This window comes from Cydia splendana, chromosome 9 (assembly GCF_910591565.1).
Source record: "Cydia splendana chromosome 9, ilCydSple1.2, whole genome shotgun sequence".
Classification (NCBI taxonomy): Eukaryota; Metazoa; Arthropoda; class Insecta; order Lepidoptera; family Tortricidae; genus Cydia; species Cydia splendana.
Genome location: NC_085968.1, coordinates 18,331,869 through 18,350,150, shown reverse-complemented (window position 1 = coordinate 18,350,150; position 18,282 = coordinate 18,331,869). Strand labels below are relative to the sequence as shown.

The 18,282-nt window shown below is 37.3% G+C and overlaps 1 protein-coding gene across 3 annotated transcripts in view; it reads left to right on the top strand.

The window, feature by feature from the left end:
* Positions 1 to 18,282, top strand: part of LOC134793779 (polypyrimidine tract-binding protein 2) — a 635,946-nt gene that overhangs the window by 284,813 nt on the left and 332,851 nt on the right. For 2 of the 3 annotated variants that reach the window (XM_063765452.1, XM_063765451.1), the window contains exon 2: positions 6,487 to 6,611. The exons of the other annotated variant lie outside the window; for it this stretch is intronic. In XM_063765452.1, the coding sequence (XP_063621522.1) occupies positions 6,603 to 6,611 (9 nt within the window). In that variant the 5' untranslated portion in view covers positions 6,487 to 6,602. The remainder of the gene's footprint in view (positions 1 to 6,486; positions 6,612 to 18,282) is intronic. 3 annotated transcript variants of the gene reach the window in all.

The following is an 18,282-nucleotide window of genomic DNA, read 5'->3' as shown; positions in this document are numbered from 1 at the left end:
AGGGGCCATTTTGTTATCACATCCGAACGTCACACACGGAAAGCGGTCGAGAGCGGACTGAGCATCGCGGCGAGCAACGACGATTTATAATCGTCGTTTCGGCACGCGAGGTACATACACTTTTTCCGTCTACTCGATATAGGTCTGTGGGTATTCCAGTTGGTTGAGAGTAATTTTAGTACTTTAAATATAACTTAAAAGTTTTTAAACAAGTTTTAGTATTCACGGAAAATACGAAATCGCCCTAAACGTTGCCAAAAATGTGCCAAAAATTGGAAAAATCCCTGTAATAATGCCAAATAAATGAACCAACGAAAATTATCCTGAACATCATCAGTTTCACTTTATTCAAATGCGTGAGATTTTTGTTTCTTGTATTTTTCGTACGTATAACCGGGCAAGTACGAGTCGGACTCGCCCACCGAGGGTTCCGTACTTTTAAGTATTTGTTGCTATAGCGGCAACAGAAATACATCATCTGTAAAAATTTCTGGTGACAGACAGACGGACAGTGGAGTCTCATAGTCTGTCTCTTTAGGTATTTAAAAAAGTGTAAACAAAATCTACCCTCAAAATGGCTTCTTAAACCAGTTGAGGGTAGATGAAAACATTACATAATCAAATAATGTAGGTTAAAACCAGGCCCCTGTTTCACCAACGTGACAGGTGCGACGAATTGTAAAATTACTGTTGCTGACGTCACAGGCATCCATGGGCTACGGTTACCGCTTACCATCGGGCGGGCCGTATTCCTGTTTGCCACCATCATTGTATTATTTAAAAAAACTTTATTATATCGGATAAAAACAGATATTTCTCCTGCGAGGTTTCTGACAATTGTCACAAGAAACACTACAATTGTCACGAAATTCCGACATATAACTCATTACCTGTCAAGAATTACCTACAATTCTTCTAAATCTTTGACAATTGTCAGAAACCTCGCAAGAGAAATATCTGTTTTTATCCGATATAATAAAGTTTTTTTAAATAATACAATGATGGTGGCAAACAGGAGTACGGCCCGCCCGATGGTAAGTGGTAATCGTAGCCCATGGATGCCTGTGACGTCAGCAACAGTGATTTTACAATTCGTCGCACCTGTCACCGATGTGAAATTGGGGCCAGGTCGTTCAGTGACAGATCCAGGTGGTTTTGTATTTGGTGGTTGGTTATTCAATAAATGTTATAACTACCCGGAAATATACAAATGATTTGTTTACTTTTATTTATGTACCTAAAGATACAGAGTATAGTAATAGGTTCCCGTTTTTACCCTTTGGGTACGGAACCCTAAAAACAACCATGTATATTTTATAAAACTCCATTGTTTTAATCAAACAAAACTCGGCTGTCAGTGTCCACGTTAATAACAAAAGAAAGGCGTAGCGTACCGGAAACGGCCGGGCGGCAAGACTTCCGGATCCGGCTGGAGTCGGCGCGAGCGGTTTCCGGCGCCCGCCGATCCCCGCCGATTAAGTAAACTGTTCGACGCCGATCTGGTTAAAGTGGTTAAGCTTTCTTTGAATTTTCTATGATAGTTTTTACAACTTTTAACTTACATCCACATTCTTCTTCATTACATTCTTGTGGAATGAGCTCGCTTCCGAGATTTTCCCGAGGGTCTCCAGTATGGGGTTCTTCAAAAAAGGAGTGTACAGGTTTTTAAAAGGTCGGCAACGCGCATGTAACACCTCTGGAGTTGCAGGCGTCCATAGGCTACGGTGACTGCTTACCATCTTTTGCCACCGATGTGGTATATAAAAAAAATACGTCTTGCAAAATACTTTCAATAAAATCATGGTTGGTTAATGTTCTTCTTTTATTTTGTTTTTTTTTTTGACATTTAGAGTTTATTCTAGAAACATTCCAGACTAGTATTTTTTATACATTTTTATTATGGTTGACGATCTTTTTGTGAAATTCTTAGTATTAAATTTGATCTGTATAATAATCCAATATTACTATGGAATAATATTAACATCAATAAATTGCTGTAATAATTAGCTTAAGATAATATACCGGGTGTGGCCTGTAACATGAGCAAAAAATTAAACTGTAGGCTGTACTCCTCATACTGACCAACATTTGTTTAGCGACTTTTAAAAATAACTTGTTGTTTGATTTTTATTACACTTTAAAGTTTATTCTAAGACGCAATGTATTGCGAATTTTGTTATGTTTAAGGCGTGACAAGCAACGTCAATCACAACAATATGGCGTGGCGATGGCGTCCATTGAAGATAATATTTATTTTGTATGAAAAATAGGGAGTCTAAATACTTCATAATTTTTAAAAGTTGTTGAACAAAAGTCTCACCGTTTGAGGAGTACAATCTATGTTTTAATTCTTTGCTCGTGTTACAGACCACACCGTGTATATGTAATAACAACTTATCATTCATAAGTGCTTGTTGCTAGGCCTGCGTGAATGAAGTATAATTGAACGGAACTTGAACTAAACCTTTCAAATTAAAGTATACAGATGTCGCTAGTGGCGTGCCACGATGGCAATGGGGCATACACATTTTACAGTATGCTTAACTCGTTCGCGTCTTTCCTGTAGATATCACTAATTTAAGGGAATATAAAGCTAATTTTTACGCTGCACCCTTAAAGGAAGGCTACATTTTTTCAGTAGGTACTTTAGACTCAAATCCATACTATATCCATATTAATATTATAAACGCGAAAGTGCGTCTGTCTGTCTGTCTGTTACCTCTTCACGCTTAAGCCGCTGAACCGATTTAGTTGAAATTTGGTATAGAGATAGTTTGAGTCCCGGGGAAGGACATTGGATAGTTTTTATGTCAGAAATCATCCCTGAAGAGAGTGCAAAGGGGGGTGGAATTTAAAGAGTTAATGAATTGACTAATAATTGAAGTAAGCAATGCGCGAATTGAATGATTGCTATTAGCATTATCCAAGCGCTATACCTACTTTCGCTGCTGTCACTAATTCCACGCAGACGAAGTCGCAGGCAAAAGCTAGTAAATAAAATATAAAGAAGTCTCTAAAGCAAGTTATTTAGCTTCCAAAAAACCTCCAAAACAGGTAGCCAAAGCAAACGAAACATTAAGATTTAAGCTAATATACAGCGCTTGAAAACTTAAAAAGGTCACGAGGGAAATTTTAGTTTATGAATAATTCAACTTGCTATGTAAAGCTCCAACAATGTATGGAGTCAACAAACGTCCACGCTTCCCTGGATTCGTCGCTATTACATTTTCAAAAGTTGAAATAATTAGGGTCAGAGACTAGCCTACATACTTAACTTATGTAAAGATACAGTCAGCAGCAGAAGTTGCTAAGCGGGCGAGGTGTTCAAAATTACCTCGACGCGCACTTATTCTCTTAACAATAAAGTCGCGTCAAGATCATTTTGAACACCTAGGCCGCTTAGCAACTTCTGCTGCTGACTGTACAATAGGTCAACTAGCACTACTTTATACATAGGTAATAGGTTTGTTGACACATGTTGAATTTTATGACTAAATCTAGTTAAATAGAGGGAAAGAGAGGAAGAGGAAAACCGAGAAAAAAATATTTAAACCGAATTAAAGAAAAGGTTCAGATCGTGTCGTACCAGTAGGTTAAGGAGTTGGCAGAGGACCGGACGAGTTGGAGATTGCTCCACCGACAAGAGCACAGCTCTTAAATATAAAGAAAGAAAGAGGATAGGTACTTAATAAATATATTGGAATAACAAAAACATACAAGACCTCTTTAAAAATGTATCGAACAGATGCTTTTTTCGCAATTTTGCTGTTTCTCGTGACCTACATATTCATTTCTCAGTGTATCAGACGTAACAAAATTTCCCCGTATTAAATAGACTCTGTAACATTTTAAATTCTATCCAGATTCCAATTTGCAACTCTGTCAGCATGTTATCGTCTCAAATGCCTAACTTCTTTAGAGCAATACCCGATCAAACATCGAGGTAAACTAATTTCGCGCGCAAACTCGAAGCCCCGTTTAAAACGAAAAAAAAAAATCTGCCAATATCCACATCGAGCCAACTAAACTGGTTACCGATTACACTGTCGATTTAACCCTGTAGACTAAGAGCTGGCCCCAGAAAATGGTACAGGATAATTGCGAACAAAAAATAACTTTAAAAATGTATTGTAGGTACACAAAAACGTTTACAGAGGTGTTAAGATTAACCTAATTAAATACATTTGACAAAATGTAGGTAACTCGGCAAAAAAATACACTAATTAGTTAGCTCTGGTTCCCTACACTAGGGTCAGCCTGCCTCGTAGGTAACTCAGACTCAAATGAGTTTATACAATTGATACTTAAAGCCTATACGAAGGGTAAATACTTAAAAAAATAACGAAACTACTATTGTTAGATTGATATACTATCCTTATTAATAGAACCGGGCGTCTGACTGATGTTCATCGGTGGAGGTCAGAGTCACCGGCCAGCAACGTATTTATTAAAAAAAAATAGTACGTGAAAAGTGCTGAAGATCGTTATTCGCCGCTACAATAAACAACACTGAACAACAAGAAATAAAAACTGCTGGCGAATAATTATAAACAACGTCGAAAGGTGCACTTTAGTGAAACAACGATATCTTGGTATCTAGTGTTTTTAATTCTAATATACGTCACCCGGCCCTAATATAGGAAATAGCCCTTGTTTCTAATTCAATATATAACTACCCTTCATACAACACCACACCCAGAACTCTAATACTCGCACCCTTCAAGGTGACCCTTGAAGGAGATGAAGGTGAGGTGGTTTAAGTTTATCTTAACCTGTCTTATGTACAATAAAGTGTTTACATTACCATTGAACAGCTGCCAGATACTTTGAATCCAGTAATAAGGATAATATCGCAAACTGTATAGATGCTCAATTTTCTGGGACTAGCTCTCCGTCTACTAGTTCGCTTATGGAAGTTAAAAGATATGCGATTTTGCATATCGGCGTTTTCGCATTTTCCTTTACATGGTAGCTAGTTGGTTCATTAGGAGCTTTGAAAAGCATTTTCCGTGTAGTAGTAACTGTAACGTAATGATAGCTCTTTAGTATATAATATCAAAGACATATGTAACTTCGTATAAGACGAATAAAGTCTAAGGAAAAAACGTGCCTCGGAATTCAAGTAAAAGTCATACTCGAATAGATGCCGCACACACCTTTAGCCTATCCTCGGCTAGATGGCGTGACGACACCGTTTCATATTTAACAATTTTAACACATAGATATCAGTGAATGAACATGGATCAAAATGATATAAAAATAATAAAATCATTTATCCATATATATACATTTTTTGATAACTTTATACGTTTTCATTTTGAGTTTTAGTCGTGTGTCGATAGATGGCAGTAAATTTACAGTGACTACAAAATTTACAATGACAGGACCCCTCTATACTATCTATTCTTTTTGATAATATGTAGTGTGGGTTTATGACATGGTGAACGAGTTTTTTGATGTTAAATTATAAGTAAATAGAGCGTTTTTGTATGTACCTAAGTATGTAAATATTTTGGATCTACAATATCAGTTAAACCCTTTAAGACAGACAGGAGATATTAGTTTAGTTTTTCAAGCAAAAATATATAAATTTCGAAAGTACATTTACGGCCAAATAAAAAATTAAGTAGAAAAAAACTTTCGTGTAAAACAATGTTTGCACACTTATATATAATCAAAAGTGGCTGATATTGGTAAAATCCGCTCGCATGACAAATCTAATGAATGCAATATGTGTTTAGTATATAATATCTAGTGTTTAGACTTTAGAGATTATTTAAGTAGCACTTTATAACACTGATGATGACTGGACTACAAAAAAAATATGAAAGATTTTTCGAAAGTCAGAAGCAAAACCTAAATAAATGTAACCAATATTTCTTACTTAAGCCCGTCACAGACGGAGATAATATATATCGGCAGTACCGTAAGATACCGACAGATATCTTAGTCTTAGGGCTGCGGTCGGCAACCTGCGGCCCGCGGGCCGCATGCGGCTCGCGAATCTGTCACTTGCGGCCCGAGAGGCGCCTTGGCTATTTTGTATGTAATAGTGACAAATGACAATGTCTCATAAAGTCATAAATATTAACAAAGTACGGCCCGCGTCACCTCCGTTAACTACTATGTGGCCCTTGGCTGCTAAAAGGTTGCCGACCGCTGTCTTAGGGTATCGCTCCCACACACGCCAACGATACCAAAATACATATATCTCTCTGTCTATTATCCTACATTGTTAGAGAGACGAAATATACCAAAACTATACCGACCTTATAATATCTTATGTTATCTTAAGATGCCTTGCGATAAGATATCGTAAGATACCAAAATATATACTTCAGCTTCGTGTGTGGACTCTGTCAAATAGTACGTAAAATATATCGTAAGATGCCGTATCTTACGCTGTCTGCCGATATATTATCGCTCCATCCGTGCCGGGCTTTACACCATCTCACACAGGCCTTAACGCATAACCTTGATTTTCAGGATCCGCTTTCTTCCTGAACTCCGCCTGAAGATAGAAACGAACTAAAACCTAGTGTTACAAATACAAAAAATCGGTGTCAAACGGACGTATAGCTGCCGCTACCGCATTACGTGAGATGGTCAAGGTAATACAAAGTTATGTATGGAATCACCCTGTCCAAGCCAAAGATTCATTGATTGTGTGAAATATGTAAAGTCTGACCCGGGGGCCACAGAGGGCGCTCCGAGCAAGCTAAGTACCTATAGCCGTAACCACGAGATGACACTTCAAGTTTAGGTACGTTAGCGACTGCCTAAACTCGATCGCGGTCCATCTCGCTAGCTCTGATGTATTGGTGCAATAGAGAGAGAATGCGATTGAGTTCATGCGGACGCTAACGTAAATATCAAACGCCAACTCGTGATAGCCGTGCAGGTTCGAAACGGTTAACATAGTTGAATAATATGGCATTAATTATGAATGATAAAAAGTTGAACAGCTAGAAAGGGTGGGAAAAATGTGGAATTGACGAGTTTTGGGGAAAACAATCTATACACTCACAATTTCGTGTTTCGAAATTGATAGCTACAGTAGATAGCGATTTTCGGCTCCGTACATAATCCGGCAACTCTGGTTGTCAAAAAGTTGACATTTGACAATAAGTACAGATGTAGTGCATATTTATTTTCCATCGTATTTTCCCGCAAACGTACGAACGTGTCCTGCTATTTCAGTCAGTCTCGGTACAAAAAGTACTGAGGTTGACTGAAGTCGCGTGACAAATACGAACGTTTCCGAGAAAATACGACGGAAATTATACACTAGATCTGTAACCACAAAATCTATGACGACGTAAAGCTGTCAATCTCGGGGAAACGATTATGCTTTCGACGGAGATGAGCGGAGGAATCGACCAATAGCATTGGTTGTAATCCAGCGGAGTGGAGAAGGGATGTGGATTAAAACCAAAACTATTGGTTGATTCTCGCACTGAGATGCGAGACAATCTCCGCCTCAGTGGGAAGGCAGCCTTAGACATTACATATTTTCTACTATCAATAACTCTTTGTTCAAGCTAACCATCCGTGTTGGGGTTCACTTTGTAAATAAACTCACTTACCACTCACTCGGTGTCTGTTTGTCACTTTGTATTGTAAAATCTAATTGGCTGTTCTATATCTGTGCTCACAATGTAAATGCTCTATAATGTTCTGGATTCATAAATAGCAGTAAAATGCTCTCATCACTACATCTTATAAACCAAAAGTCCACCGCCGCGTCTGTCTGTCTGTATATGTCTATGTTCACGATAAACCCAAAAACGACTACGGTATTTCATGCGGTTTTCACCTATCACTTGTACAGGTTTACCTATTAATAATAAATAAATATTGGGGACATCTTACACAGATCAACCTAGCCCCAAACTAAGCAAAGCTTGTACTATGGGTGCTAGGCGACTATATACATACTTATATAGATAAATACATACTTATATACATAGAAAACACCCATGACTCAGGAACAAATATTAGTGTTTATCACACAAATAAATGCCCTTACTGAGATTCGAACCCAGTACCATCGGCTTCGCAGGCAGGGTCACTATCCACTAGGCCAGACCGGTCGTATTGATAGGTGAACCTGTACAACTGTGAATTGATTCAGTGATTCTGAGAAAGCTTTAGGTGTATAGTTTGTTCAAAGCGAGGGCGGGTCGCAAGTACTTAGGTTATAAATAGCAACTCATATTTACCATCGCGGTATAAACTATCATATTATACCTACGTACTAAATAAATTATGGGTATTTATTGATACACTAAATTTATGGACTGCTAATTTTCAATACATTTAGGTTAGTTTATGTTACATGAATTTACATATGTTACCAACAAAATTGTACGTATTGTAAGTTTGTCGCATACTATGAAATTTTAATTGGCATTCAAAGTAGATAACAATTTTTTGGTCACGCAATAAAGTCGTTTTATGTGTTCTGTTGTCATTTTTGGTGACGATGAAATGAATCACGAGTTATACATTTTTTAAACATCGTATGTTGCGCGCTCGTGGCGAGATCGTTGCGCGCTCGCGGCGAACTCGTTGCGCGCTTGTGGCGAACTCGTTCTCGTTGCACGCTCGCGGCGGACTCGTTGCACGCTCGCTGCGAACTCGCTGCGCGCTCGCCTCGTTTTCAACTCGCTCGCAAATCGCCAGTGTGATAGGGCCCTTAGTTCATAAAATAGCAATTTTAATTTCTGTTTCAATTATTTACTTTTGGAATATATCCGCGCTTCACTTGAAATCAAAAGCTTTTATATCGTCGTTTAATTTTATGCTATGGTTTAAACCATTATAGAGAATTTACCATTTATATAAGGCATTCGGATAATTCTTCTAATAGACTCAACTATGATCGAATGACTCATACACTCTTCATTCCATAGGATGTTTCTGCTTTGGAACTTCAAATTCCAAGTGTCGATTTTACTCCTGAAATTGAACAGTCAGCAGCAGAAGTTGCTAAGCGGGCGAGGTGTTCAAAATTATCTTGACGCGCTATTCTCTTAACAATAAAGTCGCGTCAAGATAATTTTGAACGCGCCCGCTTAGCAACTATTGCTGCTGACTGAACATTCATTTACAACTTTTTAAACCAACATATTATGTTAATAATCAATAAAACGAATCACTTCGTGTATTTATAAAGAAAGAAACTTGTTCTCTTCTCCTTGAGTGTAGTTTTTTCACACGTAATATCAAATTACAACAAGTAGATTAAATATTTGTTCGCAATCCAGTAAAGGAGCAAAATCTTGCATTTCAAGCCCCAAAGTCCTAAGCAACCTGTATTATCCTAATGTTCAGAAGTAGTTATCTAGGAGAAGTTCCATCTTGCATTTCAAGCCCTAAAGTCCGAAGTATCCTGTATTACCTATCCTAATATTCAGAAGTAGTAGAAGTTGCGTGCCGCATATGTTTCAAGCACCAGTTTGAGAGTGTTCGCACCTGTACCTTTAAAGTGTTTTAATATTTGTTGTTGTGCCTTCATTTTTACTTAAAGTTAGCTAAATATAAGTCCAATACGGGTAAGTGTCAACGTCCGCTCGCACATGTTACGCGAGGCACGCACCTACCACGCGTGCTTTATCATTTCTACATACTATGCTCACTCAACACGTTGACGCTGACATGTTCGCCGATCGTTTAGCAAACTTGTGCAAAACTGCTAGACAATTTTTAAATTTTCATACTGCATGACATTGTATATGTGTGTATTGTAATCTGTTTTGACATTTAATTCATATAATTTTTAATTTGTTTGACATTTTTATGCGCATGTATTTATATTTTTGTATGTTTTTAATTGTTACTATTTTGACAATGTATATGTTAGCGTGTAAGTGATTTGGTCTGTAACTGTAAGCTTACATTGTGTTCAATAAATAAAATAAAATAAAATAAAATAAAAGTGTTGCTACGGGATAAGTGTGACTGCCCTTCACTCAAAAAACTCAAAACTCAAACATTTGTGTCGCTTAACTTCAAACTCGGTTAAATGCGTTCGACCCTCTCAGCAAATATTTACCCTGTTACTTTTTCTTAATACCATAATCGCATAATCTGACAGATGGATTTACCCGAGCTATAAGTTAAGCGACTCATTTATAGGCGACAATATGGATTAGATGTGTCAGTGTCAGAAGTGACGTTTTTGTTTGAAGAAACGTCACATTTGACACTGACACATCTAATCCATATCGTTTCTAGATCTATAAGGGTAAGGCTTCCCTCCTGCCAATAAACACAAGAGGGGAAAGCCATTAATAAAAAAAAAAAAAGGGTAAGGCTAACATTCCATTTCTGACCGCAGCTGCACTACTAGTACGAACGCGTCGGTGTTATTGTCAATTTCCATAGTAAAACGAATGGTAGTGCTGCTGTCGTTGGAAATGGACTGTCACCTTAACATTCCATTTCTGACCGCAGCTGCACTATTAGTACGAACGCGTCGGTGATATTGTCAATTTCCATAGTAAAATTAATGGTAGTGCTGCTGTCGTTGGAAATGGACTGTCACCTTTAATTGACGTATCTTAAAGTTCGAATCGGGCCGTTTGACTGTTTTTCCATTGATTTCCATTGAGAGGAGACGTGGGCCATTTTATTTAAAGTTGTCCCCTAGACTTTTTTTTTCGGAATGGAAAGATCGAAAAATGTATGGAACTCTTGGGACACTTTATTTCTCCTATTAGGATCAAAAGAGCTCATGATCCTGAGTAGAAATAACATAAAAAAATGCCAATTAAAAAAAAATGTGGGGGACAACTTTAAATAAAATGGCTCACGTGCGGTAGGTAATCAAGCATTGGTTGTAATCCACATCTCTTCCGCTCCGCTGGATTACCACCGACGCTATTGGTTGAATCCCGCGCGTCCCTTCTCATCTCTGCCTCAGTGGAAAGGCAGCCTTACCTTGTTTCAGCTTTTAATCACTTTCACCGCTGTAATTGTAGGCTGTAGCACACGTAGTTTCACTTTTACCGTTTGTTATTTTTTTTACTTAGTCTTGTATATTTTTTATGTACTTAATTATAATAGGTACTTTTACAAAAAATCATTACAGCAAATAAAGTAAAAGTTAAAATCTAACAGCGTTCGAACGTTTTATAACTGTAAGAATCAATAATAATAATTTGTTTAATTTAAAGGATTTTAATGAATTTCTACTGTTGTTTATAAAAATACAGCAGCAGTGGGGTGGAACAGTTGCAATATATTAATGTTTAATGTTAAATGAATTAAAAGTAAATTTATTTATATTATTCATAATGTAATATATTCACTAAACATTTGACTACAGTATTATTAGGTATAACAACAAACTAGAATATTTCAAATGCCTAAAATTATTGCTAAAGGCAGCATGAGCATAAAATTAATTACTGCAATGATATTCCGAACGCATTTCGAACGAAAGCGAGTAGATCGCTCGGGAGGCATCATCATCATATCAGCCGAAAGACTGTTACTGTCGTAAACCAGCCAAGGATAATCACTATCACTATATATATTATACGAAACAAAGTTGTATGTTCGCGATAAATTCAAAAACTACTGACCGTATTTTCAAGCAGTTTTCACCTATCAATAGAGTGATTCTCGAGGAAGGTTTAGGTGTATAATTTGTTAACCCGTACGAAGCCGGGGCGGGTCTCTAGTATCTTATGAAACAAATTCCCCCACCGCGTCTGTCTGTTTGTATGTTCGGGATAAACTCAAAAACTACTGACCGGATTTTCATGCGGTTTTCACATCAATAGAGTGATTCTTGAGGAAGGTTTCTGCGAAGCTGGGTGGGTCGCTAGTGTACAAAATAACCCGTAAAATTGGCATTCTATTGTCATCTTGGCTAGGCCGTGTTTTCCAACTGATTTGAATGGCTACACAACGATGTCATGAGATCATGAACAGATCATCGGTGCGACTTGTTGGGGACCTTCTCTGGCTGCTTGTTTCGATTCGCGGTCACCGTTCCAAAATCTTTTTCGCCCAATCGGTGACCCTACGGGCAAAAAGTAAAAGAAGTAGCACGAATAAGTAATGCGAATGCTTGCGTTTTAAGGTTATAAATTGTATGGAGACGACAGCTGTCACCGTACTCAAAGCTATGTGAAAAATACAAACAGTATTTCCAAGATGGCGAATACTTTCCCTTTATATTAAATAATTTAGGCCAGCGATTCCAATTGGTAAAGCAATTTTTTTTAAACACTCGCACCAGCTCGGAGCAATAATTTGGAGCACTTGATTGTTTCGTATCTAGAGTTCACCTGACTCTATTTTGCGTAAGGGTCCGACTTATCCGCGCATCCTCAACCAATCAGAATACTCCTATACCACTCTATGCACGGGTAAGTCTTTCAATATTCAATATTGAATGTTAATTTTGCGGTAATATTTTAATCCGCTCCATTTTAATGCCATGTAAGCTCATTATATACGCGAGTGGTCGAATTTGATACATCCCCTGTGTTTTATTAATTATAATATATTTACTTTATTATACAATATTCACATTGCGGTTGCCGCTGGTAATGTCCGTTTGCGGTCGTTATATCATTTACAACGCGGTCGTTTTTATTGGCACGCGTTAGATGTAAAAAGGGTTTAATTAGGGGTTAATATAATAATTGCGCTTCATGAGTAGGCAAAGTGAAAAAATGGAGTAAAACACTATAACCACCTCGATTTGACTTCAGGCTTCACAAAGTATCCACGATTTCGACCTGTCTGCCAGGGTAACACATGGTTCGCAAATCCCTATTTTTGTATAAGTAGTAAAGAATATTTTGTTACTTATGCAAACATTTCTTTTAGTTACCTAAAAGTAAAAGTACTTATAATAAAATAAGATATGAGACAGTCAGTGCCATTTTAATTTTGAAGTTGACCATTTTAATTGTCACAACCGTGCATGATTCAATCCCTTTTCCCCTTTTTAAATTTTAGTTTTATAACGTGGTTACGTTTAGGTATGACTGATGAATTCGTTTCAACTAGGTATAGGTAGGTACTTCGTTTAATTTAGCATTAGAAAAAGGGTAAACAATCTTCATGGGTATTTTTATGAAAAAAAAACGCTTTAAAAAAAATAGTAACTTATGAAACCAAAAGAATGTAAATGATCATAGATGCTATAGGTGTAATTATTACATATTTGATGTAACTCATTTTTCAAAAGTGTTAAAAAAAAAGACAAGTCAAGATCGTTTACCTTCTTTCTAATGCTAAAATAAACGAAGTATAGAACCCCTCCCCAGTTTCACGCGTGGCAAAGAAGAAAATTAAATTTTGTTCCATAACCGGTATATATCAAAGTCCACATAGCCGCAACTATTGCAAGTCAAAGAAAGGCCGGATTTGTGAAAATGTAACTTTCGCCGTAACAGAAGGTTTTCTTACGATATTTCCTGTGCTCAGGTGAGATTTATCTTCGGATAATTGGATAAAACGCGTTTGCGATGATATGAGGGGCGGTGTATGGAGCATATTGTATGCCGCTCCAAATGGCGAATCTCTAGCCAGAGGGATTTGTTATTTACGATGTATGCGCTAATTTTCTGTATTGGAGGTATACTAGCCCTTTTGACTTTAATATAGGTCAACAGTTCTAAGATTTTAGAAAATTTCTAAAAGTTAAAAAAACTATTAATTATAGTTTTAAAATTAAATAACCCATTTGAAAACTGGAGACAGCACAAAGACTCATGTCTATAAATTTAAAATGAAGCGACAATCCCGGCTATTATGTGTAGTAAATAGTATTGCTTGCCTTAATATAAAGTAAAATATTTAATTTGAAGTAATAATACCTAAAATATACATAATCGTCGCAAACGGAATGTTACGTTAATATCGACGCTCAAAGGAACTAGCGCTAGAAATTTGCGAAAAACTTAGACCAATCGTTAAGGAACCAACTAGGTCTAGCGATATAGATTTAGAGACAAAGATAACGTACCTACATTATACATTACTTATTGCATTCACAAATCCGCTCTTTAGTGTTTGAATAATTGTATTTTGTTAGTTTGTATTTTAACAAAAATCCCGAGTTCTGAATACGTCGGCCCAACAGTGTATAAATAATTGGAACAGATCCTTGTTTAATTTGACACCAATAACAACGAGAATTACATACGTACACGAGGCATCTCATGTATCGTCATTGAGACAAGGATCAGACGCTCCCACATTTCAAATTCCCAAACCGTGTAGCTATTCAATATTGCTCAATCGTAATGTAGGAATCAAGATTAGGCTCATCTAATCACAAGCAAACATCCACACAAATCAAATAATCGAACGTGTGGCATTATTTAAAATCGCGGAGCCGAAATCCGTTAGCACTTGTAAACCTATTAAATTCCACATTATGGCGGTTCGGATCGGATCGGATCGGCAAATTAGATCGGCACTCCAAACGGTCAGAAGACGACACCGGGCCCTGGAGGTGATGTTCGTCGCTCTTATGACTAAATTTAAAAGTCAAGAAGCGATTTGAGCGGGCGATTATTGGTTCTGTATAATGTACCTATCAACTCGTACATGTTGCTGTCCTATTCTTCGTATGTGGTAATGACGTTAGGCAAGCCGCAGCTTATTTGGCTTGCTTTTTCTTCCAGACTTTCAGGATACGGTGCAGGTTTTGTCTGTCTGTATAGGTAAATCGGTGGTAATCGAGTTATATGTGTTACTACTCTGAATCTCTGACTATGAAGGAAGTGGACGGTAATATCTATATACAAGTATTGTGTCCTTCTCGGAAAAATTGTATTTGCACCTTTGTTTAATTTTTTTCGACAATTGAAATAATATTTGATATCCAAATACCGAGAAATATCTCTAGGTGGCCCCCTATATGAATAATTTTACATCATTAGTCACCTTAAGAAAACTTTTAAAACAATACGAGTATTACATATATGATTGAGCAGAACGAACTATAAAATGAATGAAAATAAAATATTTAAAAGATAATAACCAAAACAGCACTTCAAATTACTTTAAAACGGGCAAATCTCTCACCGCGAAACGCTTTTATTTTCAAATCTTGCACGCACTTTTATATTTGAAGCCTATTTGTTATATCGGCGTGTTTCTATCAACCGACAAAGGTCTGCAGGGGACAGATGGAGCTCAGAGATAAATATTGTACCGAGATTAATAGGGATCCGGCAGGCTGCCCGCGGTACCCCAAAAAGGGAAGGAGTTTATTCCCTTTCTTCGCGGATCGGAAGCAGATCTCATTTCCTCTGACAACATCAAAGTGAGATAGCAATCGGTTTTATTTGAATCAGCAATATTTTAAACGATGGCGCGGCTAGTTGGATTTTTGCCTCGTGAATTGATTCACTCTAAAAAATGAAGACCAACTAAGAGCAGTTTCTTCTTAGTTGACGTTAAGTTAATTACAACAATTACGATCTTATATAAATCAAAGAAAGCTGATTACTTAAAACAATAAGTGTATCTGTGATTGAATTAATAAAGTAGGTATTGATTAATCCTAACAATTGTATACCTTGCATCTATGATTAACTTGTTGACATAATTATGTAACGTAGTTTGATTCAATAAATATCAAGCTTAGTTGATCTTACTAGGGTCAATTAGTTAGCATAATTCTTTTTCATGTATATATTGAACAAGATCTTAGTTGGCTCAGTTACATAGCAATAGTAAAATCAATCAGAATTACCTTATTTGAAATGTCGAAGTCCTTGTTAGGCTCGTATGGAATCAAGATGCTTGATTACGACTATCAAAATATTGATAGGGCCAACCAAATTTTTTTTAGAGTGTTGGGTTAAAGTATTACTACTTGAGTTAGTTTAAGATATTGGTGGTAGCGATTATATCGCGTTAAGTTTCTTAAAGTAAGTGGGTACACAGTAATGTTAGTTGAACGATCGAGCACGCTCGGCAACACTGAACTCTGGTTTTAGGCTGAATAGAATATCCAGAATATCCTATGTAGCGGTTGTTATTCGCTTCTCGGTATGTTACTCTTACTGCTCTTAGGAAGGAAGGTCGTGATCCGTGACCTTTGTCATAATACCTATGTATTTATCAATTTTGTTCGTACCTTGATATTAAAATGACGTAGAGAAAAGATTTGCACGTATTTTTACTTCGTTATCAGTCGAACGCTCAAAAGTTTAGTCTAAACTATTATCTAAATCTAGTAACTGTCACGATTGCAAAAAATTTGGAAAATTTATTTGATACAAAACTTTGTAATACATAATTGACGTTCGCCACGGCTGATAACGTAAAAGGCATTTTATATATGCGGGATAGTTTTTGAGCGTTATTTTATAGGTAGAATAAGCAAATGCATTAATATCCAGTAGATATAGGTATCTACTTAGGTACATTTATCTATTCTGCGGTTAAAGTGTCTAACACCTTGAGATGATTAGATTAGTTTCGGATGCAAATGATTGGACTAATTGGAGCGATTATGTCGCTCTCAAGCGACTTACGTAATTGGCTATCGGCATGTTTGTATGCTATTCAGTCTTATTCGTGTATTCCTGTAAACTTAGGTAGGTGTTAAGGTTAGGTATTGAATGGAGCGGGTAGAGCGCATGTGATTAATGACTGTACCTATAATATTATCATACTGTGGAATGAACTGTCGCCAGCGGTATTTCCGGACCGATACGACCTACAAACATTCAAGAAAAGAGCGTACTCCCATCTTAAATGCCGGCAACGCGCTTGCAACCCTTCTGGTGTTGCGGGTGTCCATGGGCGGCGGTAATCGCTTACCATCAGGTGATCCGTCTGCTCGTTTGCCTCCTATTTCATAAAAAAAAAAATACATTGTACAGCAAGAACTTCTAATCGCTCTTAGGTACCGCCGTTTAAGACTAGTCTTAAACGGAGCGTAAAAAAATGGCTGATTCATACATTTTGGCTGGTCCATTTTCTATGGGAGGGTAAATATTTTTTTCGCGATTTCGGGATTGATCCTATAGAAAAAGTTGCTCTGTATAATCCCAAAACCTCCCTAGCAACGGGAATGCAGTTATTTTTTAGCCACCGTTTATAATATATTATTATATTGTGTAACTAATAACGACTTGTCAAGTTTTATTAACACATTCACTGCCCCCGACGCACATGTGCGTCCACCGTCATACAAGTTTTTTCCTAGGCCACGCCCCCTGGCAGTAAATGCGTTAATAAACAATGCTTATATAATAAAAATCTTAGAATAGCAGGCACTGTTTTCATGTTTCCATTCCAATTTAGTATCTGAAGGGAATGTAATTTTTTTCGATAAATTAGCCTGCTTAGGCAGGGGTAGGTAGCATTTTCCGCCACTTAACACATTCAACACCAAGAACCCGACTGTCGGGTACACTGTTCGTAGCGACTACGCGCTACATACGACGAAACCGTGGCTACGCGCTACGAGCGTAACCCGTAGCACTTAGTGGTATTGAATGTGTTAAAAAAATTGCCATTAAGACTGTAATAATGAAATTAAATCAATTTCGCGAACTCTTCAAATCCTTACGACTATGTTAGTTCTATATTTGTCTTTGTCTACGTGAACTGTCACGTAGACAAAGTGACAGTGGCTCTCTCTTTCAATTACTATAAAATAAAATATGTCACTTTGTCAGTACAAAGTGACATATATTTTATTTTATCACGTGGATAAAGTCATATATAATACGCCCCTTTAAACGCAAGACAATTAGGCGCAGTTTTGTGAATGAACAAGTTGAGAAGTTCTGAGCAACGAGGCATGGAGCGTTCTGCCTCAGCGCATCCGAGCGTTACCATAAAGTTCTCCACGGAGCCATACATCACTTAGTGACCCGCATCGGAGGGCCGCGCGTGCGCGCTGCGCCCGAGATTATTCACTTTAGTGCAAACTTTACGTCTGGGGACGGGGTGGGATTTCATGTGACAGAATATTTGGCAATGGGGTTGGCAACTGTCAAATATTTGCATAGATGGCGCCATCATCGCTTTACCATTTTCTATGAGATTTGGCTTAAAGGGCATCCAGGGCATAAAATTCCATTATATAATAAAAAAAAACATAAAATTGACACAATTCTAGGGAATTGTGTTTTTATATTTCTTGCCATATGTACTGTAAAACGTTGTACGATACATGTGCGTTTAATAGGTAAGTAGGTAGGTATAGGTAGGTGGGGGTAGGTAATTCGCAACTCGTGTCCATTTAAAATACTCCCTTCGGTCGTGTTTTAATTTATCGCTACT